Source organism: Alternaria dauci, chromosome 9 (assembly GCF_042100115.1).
Source record: "Alternaria dauci strain A2016 chromosome 9, whole genome shotgun sequence".
Taxonomy (NCBI): Eukaryota; Fungi; Ascomycota; class Dothideomycetes; order Pleosporales; family Pleosporaceae; genus Alternaria; species Alternaria dauci.
The window spans coordinates 599,677-615,682 of NC_091280.1; the positions used below are offsets into that span (position 1 = coordinate 599,677).

The 16,006-nt window shown below is 52.5% G+C and overlaps 7 protein-coding genes across 7 annotated transcripts; 3 read left to right on the forward strand and 4 right to left on the reverse strand.

Annotated features, from left to right (window-relative positions):
- Window positions 1–2,166: 2,166 nt before the first annotated feature.
- On the reverse strand, window positions 2,167–3,656 carry ACET3X_008909 (mitochondrial 54S ribosomal bL28m domain-containing protein; the record flags this gene model as incomplete). The annotated part of the gene is made up of 1 exon (XM_069455045.1): window positions 2,167–3,656. The coding sequence occupies exon 1, from the start codon at window positions 3,628–3,630 to the stop codon at window positions 2,167–2,169; it is 1,464 nt and encodes a 487-aa protein (XP_069302986.1). The 5' UTR covers window positions 3,631–3,656.
- A 230-nt stretch (window positions 3,657–3,886) lies between these two features.
- Window positions 3,887–4,530, forward strand: ACET3X_008910 (uncharacterized protein; the record flags this gene model as incomplete). Its single annotated transcript, XM_069455046.1, has 2 exons — window positions 3,887–4,166; window positions 4,223–4,530. The coding sequence occupies 2 exons, from the start codon at window positions 3,887–3,889 to the stop codon at window positions 4,528–4,530; spliced, it is 588 nt and encodes a 195-aa protein (XP_069302987.1).
- Window positions 4,531–5,447: 917 nt separating this feature from the next.
- ACET3X_008911 (uncharacterized protein) lies at window positions 5,448–6,499 on the reverse strand (the record flags this gene model as incomplete). The annotated part of the gene is made up of 2 exons (XM_069455047.1): window positions 5,448–6,223; window positions 6,319–6,499. 2 exons carry the CDS (start codon window positions 6,497–6,499, stop codon window positions 5,448–5,450), a joined length of 957 nt encoding a protein of 318 aa, XP_069302988.1.
- A 1,190-nt stretch (window positions 6,500–7,689) lies between these two features.
- ACET3X_008912 (uncharacterized protein) lies at window positions 7,690–9,455 on the forward strand (the record flags this gene model as incomplete). Its single annotated transcript, XM_069455049.1, has 4 exons — window positions 7,690–7,869; window positions 7,927–8,058; window positions 8,118–8,698; window positions 8,753–9,455. The coding sequence occupies 4 exons, from the start codon at window positions 7,690–7,692 to the stop codon at window positions 9,453–9,455; spliced, it is 1,596 nt and encodes a 531-aa protein (XP_069302989.1).
- Window positions 9,456–9,973: 518 nt separating this feature from the next.
- Window positions 9,974–11,819, reverse strand: ACET3X_008913 (uncharacterized protein). The gene is made up of 2 exons (XM_069455050.1): window positions 11,661–11,819; window positions 9,974–11,587 (listed from the first exon to the last, which is right to left on the reverse strand). The coding sequence occupies exon 2, from the start codon at window positions 11,562–11,564 to the stop codon at window positions 10,044–10,046; it is 1,521 nt and encodes a 506-aa protein (XP_069302990.1). The 5' UTR covers window positions 11,565–11,587; window positions 11,661–11,819; the 3' UTR covers window positions 9,974–10,043.
- A 230-nt stretch (window positions 11,820–12,049) lies between these two features.
- Window positions 12,050–14,201, reverse strand: ACET3X_008914 (uncharacterized protein). Its single transcript, XM_069455051.1, has 3 exons — window positions 13,292–14,201; window positions 13,056–13,245; window positions 12,050–13,007 (listed from the first exon to the last, which is right to left on the reverse strand). The coding sequence occupies exons 1-3, from the start codon at window positions 13,435–13,437 to the stop codon at window positions 12,120–12,122; spliced, it is 1,224 nt and encodes a 407-aa protein (XP_069302991.1). The 5' UTR covers window positions 13,438–14,201; the 3' UTR covers window positions 12,050–12,119.
- Window positions 14,202–14,591: 390 nt separating this feature from the next.
- ACET3X_008915 (uncharacterized protein) lies at window positions 14,592–15,725 on the forward strand (the record flags this gene model as incomplete). Its single annotated transcript, XM_069455052.1, has 3 exons — window positions 14,592–14,934; window positions 14,995–15,436; window positions 15,521–15,725. 3 exons carry the CDS (start codon window positions 14,592–14,594, stop codon window positions 15,723–15,725), a joined length of 990 nt encoding a protein of 329 aa, XP_069302992.1.
- Window positions 15,726–16,006: the final 281 nt, after the last annotated feature.

Sequence of the window (16,006 nt, forward strand, 5' to 3'; positions counted from 1 at the left end):
TGGGCCAGATCATCTATACGTGCTCTGATCAAGTGCATAGGAGAGATGGGGATGTTGAGATTCATTTTTATACGGAATTCAAGACGTTATGACTTCAGCTGTGTATTATCTTTATGCTGTGTGACACTATTTACTTGGCGCTCGTGATGGAAATCCCAAGTGTTCTGTCGGAAGCAGGTTGGTATGCCTCATAAGGCTCCGGGGGGTTTCGACAGCAGGACAGGGTCTTGAAGAGACTTGGATTCGGATTCGTGTTGAGACGGTGATGGACCTCTGCTGCTGTAGGCCTCCTCTCAGGTTCTTGAGTGACCATGCTGATGACCAATTCGGCAACCATTTCGAGCACGTTATCACTAGCAACCGCGTACCCAAAAACTTTCAGATCTGACGATGACGCACATAGATGTTCCCGAGCCCACCCAACTGCTCTTTCCAGATTTGCATGAAATGATTCATCGGCACCGCTACCTCGACGCGCGTCGGCAAAGACATGTAGATCATGGCCACAGAAAACGGTCAGGATCTCGAGGAAAACGCAGCCGAGCGAGAAAATGTCTGCAGATCGACCTCTTTGTTCATAGTTATACACTTCAGGCGCACAGTATCGAGGTGTTCGTGAGGTAGGACCATCGGTTTGACTGTGGTCTTGTGAAGCAAAAGAACGCGAAAGTCCAAAGTCGGCAATGTAGACACGCCATCCGTTACTAAGGGCAAATCGAGATATATTTCGGACGAGTATGTTCTGGGGCTTTATGTCCATGTGTTTTGTGGTATGCTGATGGATGAAAGCCACCGCTGAAGTGAGGCAGCCTAGGGTTGAAGCGAGGAAATTCCTACGGCCCACCGATGTCCATATGTCCATATCCTGTGTATCCTCAAGGAATCTGCCAAGGTGCATGTCCGAGGCTGGATACATCAAGATCGAAAAGTCGCGACCTTGAAGGTAGGTCCCAACAAGTTGAACAATGTGAAAGTGGCGGAGGTTTTGTAGATGATAGACTTCTTGTAGAGCATCGGCCACAGTCCATCTTCGATCGCATCTCATGGTTTTCCGTGCAAGAGCTACCCGACGACAGAGTACTTTATCAACACTCGCGGACATGGATGATCCTAAATGCGATATGCGCGACAGTGGGATCACATCTGTGGCCGAAAACGTAACGTGCTGGCCCTTGCCGGACCAGTTGAGTTCCTTGTCAAAAGGCTGAATGATCTCTCGCTGATGAAGATTGAAGTAGAAGTCTTTGTGTAGCTGTGTAAGTGGTGCCGGAAGTCCAGGTTCAGGCGGCTCATCTTCGCGGATGGTTTCGATTCCTATCGCTGAGCTGTATTCGCACGCCGACATGTATGCAGAGCTACCATACGTTGATCTTGCACTGATGAAGGTGGCGGGACTGCTTGCGGTCATAAAACTTGCTGGTGAGTGAAAGTTCGACATTGGAGATTGATGATAGCCCGAACTGAATATCGGCGAACCGTTGTCTAACGCACCGGTTCTATTTCCTGTGGAAATGAACTCAGTGGAATATCGAGAGGCATAGTACGGAGCCTTTGTAGAAGGATGCACATCGACATCATTATCGATGTATCTCCAGTTGATAGCTTCAGTGAACATGTCATCGAGGTTGGTGATTCGATCATTCTGCATAGTATCCATCTCATCGTCTGTAGATCCCCAAATGTCTTCGACCTCACGTGCAGTCATCCGTGATGTTGTCGTTGGCAAGATCCCAGGCTGAAGAGAGCGTTGCAAACTGTGTTCTTGGGCTATCCGAATGTGGTCCAGATGAGAGTGACAAGATGATGCGAGGTCACCAGATGGTGGAAAGATGGTGGAAAGACGGTGGAAAGATGGTAAAAGATGGTGAGAAGATGGATCGTAGTCAAGGCGCGGCAGGAGCTGAAGTCATAAGCTCTGACACAGCCTCCTATGCACCTTCCTGCAACTACAGAAGGCAAGAGCTAAGCGCACCAATGACCTGACCAACGTCAGCCAATACCACCAATATACGCGAAGCACTGCAAACACTTAGGGATGTACTCGTCAATCCATGTCATATATGAAGCTTCCGAAAAGACACAAACATAGAGGCAGCAGCAGCGCGCAAGGCTATTTGCAAAGCATCATGGTATACAAGCAATATTTGTACAGATCATACTACCCCATCACACGCGGGGCCGGTCGTCCGCAAGTTTCTTACTCGAGTTGACAAGCGCGCCCCAAGCATCGCCACCCGCACTCCTCTCCCCTTGCGCTGCACGGTAGATGTCACTCAGACCACCGCCACCTCTTCGCTTGCGGAACTCCTCCATGGTAGACTCGACATAGTCGTCCTGGCCACTACCAGCCTTGGCCTTGATAGCTCGGTCCGCCCTCTCGATAGCAATCTCATAGTAAGTGCGTCGTTTGGGGTCGAGAGCCTCATTGGTAGAAGCAGTCTCCGCTTCCGCGATAAGAGCAGCATACTGAGCTTTCCGCGCTGCCAGGAAAGCTTCTTCGCCGCCGGCTTCTGCTACGCGAGCATTGTGGGCGGCGGCTTTGGCTGCGTTCCAGGCTTCGATGCCACCAGCCTCGTCGATCATCTTGCGTTTTCGTTGGTTGTAAGCGATCTTCCTGGCTGTATGGTCTTTGATGTTGGGAAGATTGAATCTCGTCCTGATCTCCTGTAGATCCGCCTTTGTGAAGTTTGCCTCCTGGACTTTCCTGGTGGACTTGTGCTTGAGGAGTGCAGCTGCCTCTTCGCGCTCCTTGGCGCGTATGAAAGCTAGCTTGAGGCCTTCCTCCACGCTGTCGACAACACCTCGGCTGAGGTAACGGTCTGCTGCCTTGGTTGCCTTGATGTATTCAATGGCAGCTTGAGACTCCACCCACCTCTCCCGATTTCTAAGCGTCGTTGGGTCTTCGGCCTCTTCTCCAGACCACATCTCTTGTCCTTCTGTCTCAGCAAACTCCAAATTCACGGGTTCGCCAGAGTTTACATTCCGAACCAATGTGCCCTGAGCAGCCCTTTGCTCAGCCTGCATCTCGGGTGTCGGCCATTGCTTGTCAATTGTGGCTTGGTCCAGGCCCAAAGCAGCAGCCTCTGCTCGCAACCGCTCGATAACCTCCGGCTTCTGCATAAGTGTCCATCGTAGGGCCCATCCCATAGGTCCAAGCTCTTTGATGCGTGCTACATTGTCCTTGAGCAGGTACTCGTCCAGGCCACCCTCACGATCCATTGTCTTGAGAACCTTGGCAGTGATGCGTAACTTTATCCGCTTCTTCAATGCGACCGAGTATAGGCTCTTGGAGAGCACGTTGGGCTTCCAGTTCCTCCGTGTCTTCGTCTCGGTGTCTTTGGAGACATTGTTGCCGAAGCGGATCATCTGCTCGCCGTAGAGACCCTTGTTGGCCTGCTTGAACAACTGGTGGTCGCCATAGGGGTATGCGGGGATGTATGCATCTTTCGGGATGACGTTCTTGGGAAGATGGGAGCCGAGATCACCGCCGCGTCGTCGCTGGAGCGGGTTCTTCACTGCGGGAGCGGGCTCCTCCGACGTCGCATACGTTCGGTGGGTTGGCCGTGCTGGGCGGAGAGCCAATCCCTGGGTCGGGATGCGCCCAGAGAGTAATTGGCACCGGGGAGGCATGGTGTGTATGGAGACGAGGGCAGCGGTGGTGCCGTCGTGATGGATAGGCGATGTTCTCGGTGGTCCGCAAATTCGAGATGTCTTCAGCACGGACCTCCACTTGACGTTTGGCTCTACGATTGCGGGCGGAAGTGAATTATGCAACTACATGACCCTCGCTTTCGCTCCATGGCCGCCTCAAAATAACCTGCTTCCCACTATCTCTCTGTTGTAAAATTATTATTTTCTATATTTGGACCAATCGTCAACCGCACACATGGCAGACACTCCCCAACAGCCGTCTACAGCGAACATAGCAGCGGCATGCGCCATTCTCGCCGGTGTAACAGGCTATTTCCTGGGGCAGGCAAAGTCACTTGGGCTCTTCGGAGGCAGCCCAATCTCCAAACCAGCCAAATCTGAAAAAGAAGGAGCAGAAGATTCGGAAGATGAGTCAAGCGACGAGGACGACGACAGCACGCCTGCAGAGTTTCCGGATCACAACGAGGAGTGCAAGATGGTACTGGTAGTACGAACCGATCTCGGCATGACCAAAGGTATGGCGACTCCTCACACACGCCCACTATCTGCAAGACATCTAACTGTGAAATAGGCAAGATTGGCGCACAATGCGGACACGCGACACTGGCCTGCTACAAGCACTTCCTCAAGCACTCGCCCGAGTCGACGCTACTACGGCGCTGGGAACGCATGGGTCAAGCAAAGGTGGCGTTGCAAGTCAAGAGCGAGGAAGAGCTCGAACTATTGCAGGCGCAAGCACTGAGCCTAGGGTTGGTGGCACACATTATACACGATGCGGGACGGACACAGATTGCGAGCGGAAGTGCAACGGTGCTAGGTATTGGCCCGGCACCCAAGGGTGTCATAGATCAAGTTACTGGACATCTCAAGCTGCTATAGAGGGCCCTCCCGTGGGAAGCTGCGCGTGTCCTGGTCGACCAGCGCAGTGGAACCAGTTGAAAGGGCCTGCCGACGCCACGTCTCGATATATGACTCGTGTGCATACCACCAAGATCGCTAGAGCAACAGTCGTGGAGCCGCAATCGGACATGAGCGTGGAAGTATGAGAGAATTCGACACGAAACTGCATTACGCACGACAGCGATTTACATTGACTCGGGATTCTTCGCCGAAATGAGCAGCAGATTGTACGCAGCACGAATGCGGCCATGGGTATGTAACGCGTAGACGGGTGCGCTCTTCGCCGTATGTGCTATCCGCTGGACGCGAGAACGGACGAGAACGCGGAGCGCGTCTTGCTGTTGAGCGATGTTTGTTGTCAAGATAGTACTGCTGGTAGCCGTGTAGCGGGTCCTGACTGCCCAACGAATGCTGGCTGCCATGTGCGCATGACTGATGAAATTCCGCGCGCCTGGAAATGAATATTTACAGGTCTCGTGACGTCAAATCAATCATACAGCGTAAACAATGATGTGCATGAAGCCCACGCAGTGCCAGTGCGTATAAATCATTGAAGGAGGTTGAGGTACGCTTGCTTGGTGGAGCGTGACACAAGGTATGACGTGCATACACTACATGGCTTCGGTAGTTATGGTGATCCATGAAAGAAGTGCGATGGTACCCAAGATGAGAGACTTGAGAGATATGCTGCTGATTTGTTTTCTCTCACGCGAACACTGCGATGGTTGCAATGTTCGTTTGTCCCGGACTGTGGTGTAGTGTCAAGGTAGCGACTGGTTGTTTTGACAATCACGGTGTACCTGGGTAGGACTGGGTGGAGCGCTGCATTGAAAAGGGGCCGGGTACGAAGATGTCCGTCATACCATTATTCTATTAACGCCAAAGATTGCACAGCTTCATGCAACTTCGGCACCTCTCCACCAGCTCGTAGCGCCTAGGACAAATACTACTACCATAGCGTCGCTCACAACTGTACTGTAGATGACGCTGTACCTGCCCACGGTCCGCACATAGCCCGAATACGGCGCTGGCAAGATACCAGCAACTGTGCTGAGAATACCACTCCCCTGTAGTTGGCCCTTTTCGATGAAATAGCGCGAGGACTGCAGGACGACCTCGAAGGTCGCAAAGAGGTAGAAGAAGTGCGCAAAGTTCTGCGCCGGAGTGGATTGGGAGGTCCAGTCATCGTCGTATACACTGTCACGTGATAATTTAGTTCCAGTAAAGGGGGTTTGCAGGACAATGTAGACCGCCAGACCAAACGAGAAGACAGAGTGCACCAACCGCCAGATCCAAGCCGACGATTGATCTGGCGACGGCTCCGAGGCACCTCTACCGCCTTGCATCGCGGAGAAGATGTTGGCAAGGTCAGGCGGCAGACCGCCCGGTGGCGCGCCGGCTTGACCTGAAGCACCAGGCATGCCAGGCATACCGCCAGCTCCAGCGCCCATCATCTGCTGCAGCATAGCCATCATAGGATCCTGCGATGCATCGGAGCCGGGCCCGGGGCCGAATGGGCTAGACTGGTTTCCCTCGAAAGCGAAAGGCGACGGGAGACGAGGCTGCGAGGCCGGCGCGTAGTGGTGTTGCGAGATGTCCACCTCGTCTGGATCTGGAGTAGCCGTGCCAGAGGCAGCGGGTGTGAGCTGGGACGGGGTTGAGGCGGGTTTGACTAGGACGCGATTAGCCGTGACCTGACGCCGTTGTACGACGAAGCTAGCATTGACCATTCGGAGCCGAACCCGCTGAGCAGAAGGGCATGCTTACCTGGCACGTCTTTTTCAATGTCCTTGAGATCCTTTGGTGGGCCGCCCTGCAGCGCAGTAATCTGCTGGAGACGAGAGGCACCGCTTTTGGCGGCGAGACGCTCTCTGCGCAGCCTGGCCTTGGTCTGGGCGGGCGACTCGCCGGGCAGTGCGCTATTTGCGGACGCGGTGGAGCCAGCCATGGTTATTGTGGCGTGAAGTCAAAAGTTGAGTTGTCGTCGCGGCAGCTGTTAGTTGTGATTGTGGAGGGGCTGAGGTCATGGCTTGGCGCCCATCTAGTGGAAGGGCTACGGAACTTACGAGGCCCCCGCTAGTGCCGGTACTGCCTACAACTACCACCCACGACACCTGCTAACCGCTTGTTCGACCAAGACACATCGTCGTGAACCCGCCAACCCGGCAGTCAGGCTTGCCATCCTCCGTGGTACGCGCGGTACGGGCCGTGTCCTGATCATCCGCCGGCCCCTTCCCACCGGTTGTACTGACAAGCAGTCCTGCTTCCTCCAGGAACCGACTCGCTCAGATTTGCGACTCTCTCGTGAGCAATGCAGCCCAAAGGTCTCGGCCCACGCGAGTTTCGTTGCTTTTCAAACATACACAGAAAACTAATGCAGTGCTTGCGTGCAGTACCACACACGTGCATGATCCCTGTAGATTGGCCTTCTTTGCTTGCATGCCGTGCTATAATCCCAGCAGGTGCAGGATGGACTATTGTGCTTCATACTCCCGTTCAGGAACAGATCTTCGCTTGGCCACGAGCTATCATCTGGACGTGTTACACCCATTCTCTTTACCCACCTGAGAGATTCGTTCCGAACGGCAATACAGCATCCACGGCCTACCATTGTTGCTCCACCGCCCTTCTGATACTAGCACCGCGCTATCTTCCCTCACTAATCCATTTGACTGCTACAACCTGTATGCATGCCACGACTGGAATTCTGTTCCGCCACGGATCGTGGGCACGCGCCACAAGCGTCATTCGTTTACTAAGAACGCGGCACGCAAGCCAGAAATGAGGGGTTTCCCAACAGACATTACATCGAAATACATCATAGGCAAAGACCTCGATCCAATTGCCAAATCAAGCAACCTGGTACTGCTGGAACAGGGATATCGAGATATTCATGTTTGCCAAAGACCCACTTGAGCAACTATCCTTGCTGCCGTTGTAACATGGCATAACCATCGCTCCTGCATAGACCGCGAGGCGAGCGGCAGCGCTTTCCATTGGGTTGTGCAATTGTGTGGCAGGCTCGATAAACAAACCTCCTACATGTGGAAATTTATTTCTACCACTCGTTTCTTCTCACTTCCACTCCAGTCGCCTCGTTACTTGCCACAAACTCTCTCCTCATCCACGTACGCAAGAATGTTTGCACCAAAGACCATAACCAGGAGCCAGTCTCTCCGTGTTGTGCGGGTAAAGACTGGTCGATCACTGCCGCACTCCAGACTCCAGTCGACCTTAGCAGTCCAGAAGCCCTACTGGGATCATATACAGCCTTGGAAGGATGTCTCCAAAGATGAGTTCATATCTTATCGGTGGCAGGTATGTTCGATGTCAACCTCATTCTACTACCACTTGTGCTGATACTGGGTATCATAGCTTCGCAATACCGTATCCGACAAGCACAAGCTTTACCAGTTTCTCAACGCTGCCTTGCCTGACCGACTAGTACGCTCGCAGCATCATCAGTTCCAAAAGATTCGTACCAAGGATCACTTCATCGAGGACGCTGTAGGTAACCTCAGAGCTGGATTTGCCGTACACAAGCATCGATGCTAACCTGTGTAAAGATCGAAGCCATCAAGTTGGCACCCATGGCTATTCGCCTCACGCCGCATGTGCTCTCGCTGATCGACTGGGAGAATGCTGTGGATGACCCAATCCGGAGGCAATTTCTTCCTCTCCGAAGTGGCATAATCCCCGATCACAAGAAGCTGGAGCTGGACTCTTTACACGAAGAAGCAGACAGTCCTGTACCCGGCCTAGTGCATCGATACCCTGGAAGAGCCTTGTTCTTAGCCACGTCGATTTGCCCTGTATACTGTCGCTTCTGCACACGATCGTATGCAGTCGGCGCAAACACAGACACAGTCTCCAAGAAACCCCAGAAGCCTAGCCGGAAGCGATGGGAAGTAGTGTTCGATCACATCGCCAACGACAGTTCTCTCCAAGACATTGTCGTTTCTGGAGGTGACGCCTATTTCCTACAAGCAGAGCATATCGAAGAGATTGGCGAGCGACTCCTCAACATACCACATATCAAGCGCATCCGGTTCGCTTCAAAAGGGCTTGCCGTAGCTCCTAGTCGGATACTTGACGACTCTGATCCGTGGGTTGATAGCTTGATCAAAGTGTCCAACAAAGGCCGAGAGTGAGTCTAGCGCTTATCGCTCTAAACATAACTTGTACTGACAGCAACAATCAGCATTGGGAAGCAAGTTTGTCTTCACACCCACATCAACCACGCGAATGAGATCACATGGATAACGGAGCTCGCTGCGAACAAGCTCTTCAAGTATGGTGTCATTGTTCGCAACCAGGCTGTCTTGTTGAAGGGTGTCAACGATAATTTCGAGGCGCTCTCGAATCTCATTCTGAAGCTCTCAAACATCAACATACAGCCATACTACGTCTATCAATGTGACATGGTACAGGGTATCGAAGACCTCCGGACGCCTCTCAGCAAGATTATTACCCTGGACAAGGAACTTCGAGGAACTCTCTCCGGGTTCATGATGCCATCATTTGTCATCGACCTCCCTGGAGGTGGTGGAAAACGTCTTGTTTCCACCTACGAAACATACAAAGATGGTGTTGCCGAGTACAAGGCACCTGGTCTACCAGGTACCAAAGGCACGAGGACCTACACCTACTTCGATCCGAAGCCTGTAGAGTCCTCGGTGCTGGAGGAATTTCGACAAGACCAGTTCCAGGCTCTCGAGAGAGGCGAAACGCTCGAACAGTTCTTTGCTCAGTCACCTTCTAAACCACCGATTCCTATTGGACCGATGCTGCCTACGCCGAAAGAACCTCTCCAGCCTTACCCGGGAATGACGGTTACGCGGCCCAAGCACTGGGTACCTGAAGCGGAGGCGCAGTCCGGATACGCGCGCTCCCACGACATCTAGCTAGTATAGTCGTTAACAGCAGCGCCTCGATCTGTGCGAATCCCCAACATCTTAACCACCAAAAGTCATTTTCGAAAATCAAAAGCGGGACACTATTAGATATGGAAATGTATCGACCACGACACGACCACACCTCTTTCACAGCCGCTGTTCAAGATCTTAACCGGGTTCACTTTCGGCCTCGAACCTCGCTGACAGTCTGCTGCCACTTGTCATGTCCAACTATACTTCGTTGTATTATTTATTTTTTAAAATTCTCTTCACCACTCGTTACATATACGATTACGATGCAGCAGGCATAGCGCAGAAGTTCCAAGACGTGTGTAGCTCAAGATCATCTGAACAGATGCTTACATAATAAAACCTTTCTTCTCTTCTACCATCAGTCTATCAGTGTTTTGCTTACGCTTGGACTACGAGCATGCAATGATGTGGTTGCGCAAACGACTGGTTGTAATGCAGACTTATACCCATACTTATACATGCGTGTTATGCATTGCGTCAAGATTTGGTAATTGCATGTCTTCATTAGGTTTTGTGCAAAGCACTCGGTACTCTTAGTGATGTACCCGTACCAATATAAGGTATCTACTTCCTCAGATCATCTGGCAATCCCTTTGCCAAAGAAGCCGCCGCCTTCAATCCTGTTCCTGGCCTGACTTCACCAACCCACATACTCTCGGCATCACCATCGATACCTTTCCTTGCCTTTTCGAAGGACTCCTCGATCTTGGTTCTCAAACCACCTTCCTCGTCAATGCCCGTGTCTTTGCCCCAAAGCTCCAGAGCTCTCTCCATATCACCACACGCAAAGATGTATTCGCCCAGAGCCATGTGTACAGTGCCCAGCGCGTACCATGTCTGTGCCTTTTCGCGATCCGTGAAGAAAGTAGGTTTGTTCGGCGGAATGAGCTCGACAGGAAGCGAGTGGAACCAAGGATTAGACGCCGGCGATGGAGAATCCGTCGCAAGGCTCAGCGCTTTCGAAACCGAAGTCTCTGCTAGCAGGAGATCGCGCGCCGCCTTTCTAATCTCTTCCGTCGGGTTCTGTGTCCTTAACCAGTGCTTACTAGTCGTGAGACTCCTCAGCGGAATAGACAGACTGATACCCAGCCCGAGTTCTGTCCGCCAACGCAGCCGTTGAATAGACTTGTTGAAGTTATCATCCTGCGAATGCAGCGTCTCAGCATGCGTCAAGTACCCATACGTCAGCGCAATGATAGTAGCTTGCGCATACTCATTCGCCAACGCATACTGTTCCTTTTCCCTAGCCTCATCCGCTAGATCACACAACTCCTTCACACTCTGCAGATAACCCTCTGCCGTGAAACTCTCACTCATCATGTTACCCTGCAGACCCTCTGCATATCGAGGCAAAAGGTTCTTGCCATTGACTTCCACCTTGCCGAATCCGCTCAACAAACGGAAGAGCTCGAGTAGATCGCCCTGTAGCTTCGATACAGGGAAATCATACGTGTTTACCACGTTGAGGAAGAGACTGCGACCTTGTGCCCACGTCTTGGTTGCTCTGCTCGCCTGGTCCAGGAAATTGATCAATCGTGGCAGGTACTGAGCCGGGAACATGACCGAAGCACGTTTCTGGCTGCTGTTCTTCTCTACGAGAATTACTTCGAGAGCATGGCGCGTAGCTCTTTCGACCAACTCGCTCTTGGCTGTTGAAAAGAGGAGGCCCGAGTCTTCGAGCAGCGTCTTTGCGTGTCGCGCGTCGCTTGTGTAAACATCGAATCGGACCCAGAGGTTCTTTTCGTAGAAGTAGGAGAGCGCATCCTTGCTTATCTCTTTGTTGATGGTGAAGAGAGCTGTGTTGACTGGGAACGGGTTGCGCGAGGCTGAGAAGGATAGCATGCCATCGTCTTTGGAGATGGTGTGGGTGTAGGACACGTTTGGCTTGCCAAGGTTGACAAGTTCGGCGTCGAGACAGTGCTTGTAGATGTTGTTGCGGACGGACGGGGGGAGGTCGGTGAGCCCGAGAGGCCGCTTGCGCGGTGTTTGGTTGATGGAGGCCGCTTTCATCTTGGTTTCGAGACTACTCGCAGTGGCCTCTATTGAGTCGCGGTTCTCCGCCGGCATTGGGGCTGTGGTTGCCATGGTCGGAATTGAGGGGATTGAAACTGCTTTAAATTGTGTCAGCAGGCTTGATTCATTTTTGCCGTGTCTTTCAACGCGTTCTTGAGATAGCTTTACTTTTGGTCTTGTTGTTTATCCGGCTGTTCTTAACTTTGTACAACACTGCACTTGATGTTGGTAGTAGCGCTGGCAAGCTTCAGACAGCGTCAAGATTCAGCTCAATGCGCCTAAGAGTAAACAATCAACGGGCGCAGATAAACAGCTCTGCTATTCCAAGCACCCATGAGCTCCATTGCGGGGTTTTATAGCTATCCCCAGCTGCAGAGGGGTGCCTGTCATCAAGTGCGGGGAAGCAAGGGCACATGTGGAGATGGACAACACGCGTGCATGCGGATCCGAGCGCGTTCCGCTCATTCTCTCAAGGTTCTTGGCTATATAACCACTCAGCCAGAGTGCATCCGTAGTGCTGATTGTATGCGCACGTGAAGAGTGCGGGGAACCTTCTAGTCCCTCCAATCGGCCGCTAGGCCACCTCCGCAGGGTAGAGCCTCATCATTAAGTACGTACCCAACCAATCTACTCTACAAAAGCTGTAAACGCCTTGAGTTGCTTGGAAGCCTTGAATTCCAACTCTACGCCTGGCGCGATGAAGAAGATGTAACCTGCGCTCAGCTTGTATTCCTTGCCGTTGCCCTTCATGGTACCCTCGCCTTCTGTTACGATCATGATACTGGGTCCGCCAAGCGACCGGATGGCCTCGGAGTCACCATCGCCCAAGGTTGTAGCCAGCATGCTGAACTCGCTTAGAGGAGGCGCGTAGAGCTGGGTCTTACCGTTCTTGCTTCCATCGAAAGGTTTCGCTGGCAGGATAGCCTCCCTGGCATCGTGTGGTGTGAAAGTCAAGCAAGAGCAGAACATCTCAACGTTGTCCCGGTCAGCACGCGGACAGAAGCCGGTGTTCAAGACGTTGTTCGATCGGGCCATGCACTCGATGATGTCACCGGAGAGATATGCGTGAATGCCGTCGGCGGGAATGTAGATGCTGTCACCAGCCTTGAGCTGGAGGTAGTTCATGGTGACAAGGGCAACAAGAGTTCCGTTGTCAGACTTGTCATACTGCTCAGCCAGACGTGGAATCATGTCAGGAATGTAGCTGGATTCGCCAAACTGCTCCTTGGGAATCTTCATCAGCGCGTCGTTGGTCTTGCGTACAGCATCTTCGGAGGCCATGAGCATTTCCTTGACAACGTGCTTCAGAGTCTGATCATCGAACTCGGCCTTCTTGACCTCTGGAAGGAAAGCTTGAAGAGGGGGTAGCTGCATTAATCGCTCGATATCCTTGAGTTGCTTGAAGCCGCAGAAAGCTTCAAAGTCGCCAAGGGCCAATGCGATTTCTGGCTTGTGGTTGGGGTCTGTAAATTGATCTGGATTCTTTGCGTGCAGCTCCGAAGCCAATCCCTTGTTCTATACTTGCGTTAGCAGTGGACGTAGCGATATAGGGACGATACGTACCGGGTGCAACTGCAAAGGTAGGGCCTTTGCTATTGAGAGAACCTTGGGTAGGTACGGTAGTTTGGTGTGGTTGAACTTGTCGGCAATATTCTTTCCAACGAGCTCATCAGAATGCCTGTCGAGCACCTTTTGAAGATCTTCGCCGGTCTCTAGGACATATGAAGGCAATTCAGGGTATGTGCCCATCCACCTGTGCAATGTCAGATTGCGTTCGATCGTGCCGTCTGGAAACTTACATCTCAGCGTAGCTTGTGTTCTCATCAAGCTTGAAGTCTGTGCCCGGAGTCTTCTCGCACAAAGTCGCAGCGAGCGACTTGGAGCCCTGCTTTCCCCAGGGGTATTGGTTGCAGTCGCATTTCAGTTGCATAATCTTCTCGACCATGATTGCGGTTTGTTATGTGTTGATGTATTAGATGGAGTAGGATGAAGTGTTATTAGAGTTGTAACTTGTGAGTCGGAGTTGTGCGTGAATTGATGCTGGGGAGATGGCGATGTTTCGCACTTTTCATATGGGGTTGTCCCTTTACTGTGACAGGTAGCCGACGTCATAGCGGGTAACGCAAAAGTAGCTGCAAAGCCATGAGCGTCTGATGTTAGCAAGCAACCGTCACATCACAGATTGATAAGAAGATTGCTTGGCGATTGTACCGAACTTCCGCTTTAGCTGCGGGTCTATGATCTGGACTTTCTCATCGCTCGAGGTGGTGACACGGAAGGTCATGAGCCTTGGCAGATGTGCCTTCAAGACGTCGTGGTATTCATCCTCTAAGCTGCATATCAGCATATTCGACAAGTCTACCCGTGTTTTCGCCCTTTTGTAGAATTCAAGCAATGCTTCTTCCGCACAGGGCGCGCATGGCCAACTCGTCGCAGGGGAAGATCGGCGAATACGAGCATCTTCGCAATGAGACCGACGAGTGTCAACTTCTGGATCCCGTATCGACCGACTCCGCTTAGCAGGCGCGAGTACCAAGGCCGTAGCAAATCTATTTTTGAGATGCTTGTTGGGCTACCGATGCGATTGTGTGCGATGGGTTGACGATGCCCGGCTCGAAATAGAGTTAACGCAACGTGGAGGAGTTGCACCGTGTGCAAGCGTGGCGTCGAGCAGTAGTCTGAACAGGACCAGAAGCATCAGCAATTTACATGTACGTGGATTGCTGATTGTCAAAAGACACCTGGGTATCCTCACTGCCCCTGCCTGCGGCCGCTAAGGCAAGGACCGTCCTGCCAAGGCGTCCAGGGCCGTCGTATCGCATCCCATGTCGTCGCGTGTACTTTAGGAATTTCGTCCCTTTCCGCGACCGCACAGCAGCCCCCCCCCCGTCCCTCAGCTGTGCCTTGACCTGTTGCAGAGGCTGCTGAAACGTGTACACACCAGCAATGTTGTCGTAACGACTTGTACGCCATCTCCCTTGTTCACCCTCACGATCTACACGCCGCATCTCCCGTTTGGCTTCGCTTCTCCCAACCGCAATTGCGATCACTAGTGATCTTCCCGACCACGGACGCTTATCCCACACCATGCATTTCGCCATGCCCCCGAGGAAGACATCGCGACCACCGCCGTATGCAGCCCGCAATCAGAGCGGTGGAATTGCGCTGCCGCCTGCGCTAAAGAACCTCCTACGAAGCAGGGCAGGACGATTGATAGTCGGCGGCATACTGGGCTTCTTCGTCCTGATATGGATGCTGAGTGGCAGCGGAGGGACGAGCAGGGCCAAGTCGAAGGTTGGAGGTTGGACAGCAGCGAATATACCAAAGCCGGCGATAGGGAGCGGGCCGCCTGTGGTGGTGGTTACGGTGATAGACCCCAAGGCCGATCCAGTATGGATGCAAAAGATCAAGAGCAACAGGGAAGAATACGCCAAACGCCACGGTATGTCACGATTCTCTACAGCCCACATCGCATTAGACCTGTCCTAACAACCGCTCCCAGGCTACCTGACCTTCTTCCCCACCAACGACCAATACCCCATCTCCAACTCGCCCGCCTCCTGGTCGCGCGTCCCCGGCATCCGCCATGCCATGACCCTCCATCCCACCTCGACCTTCTTCTGGTACCTCGACGCCAGCGCCCTCATCATGAACACTGCTCTCCCCATCCACACCCACCTGCTCACCCCCGCCAAACTCGAAACCCACATGATCACAAACGCACCCGTCGTGCCGCCAGACAGCGTCATCAAGACCTTTGCCAACCTCAAAGGCGACCGAATAGATTTCGTCGTTACACAGGACAAGGATGGACTGGCGCCGAGCAGCTTTGTGGTGAGGAATGGCGAGTGGGCAAAGTTCTTCTTGGATGCTTGGTTCGATCCTATCTACCGGAGCTATAACTTCCAAAAGGCCGAAACTCATGCTTTGGAGCATATCGTTCAGTGAGTTTTCTCTTTGCATAACTACTTTCGATGAACGGGCTGCGTAACTTGCAAGGACATGTTTGCTGACTGTTAAACTCTTAGATGGCACGGCACCATCCTTGCCAAACTAGCGATGGTACCACAGAACCTCATCAATGCCTACGCGACCGGACCCGCAGCCGAGAAGGACGGTCAATACAAGGACGGCGATCTCGTCGCAAACTTCCCTGGTTGCGACAGGGACGGAAAGACGTGCGCAAAGGAACAAGAAGCATTCTGGGCTGTGCTTGAGCAGGCCAAGAACTAGAAGCATGGCACGTAGGAACACTGCCTCGAAAGAATGGTCGCCTTCTGGAGGAGACCACACTTTACGAGGCAAGAAGATGGAATACAGGGTTTGGAGTAGATTCGCATTGGATATGTAAAGATCGATATTGGCGTATGGCGCACAAACTCGCACTGTCCTGGGAACTAGAGATGCTGGTTCTGCGCATCATGGAATTTATGTTGCATGGAGCACCACCCGTTGTCATTAAACGCTTAAAATCACAAATTTCTCGCAATTACAGTTTTGTCGTAAAACGTGTC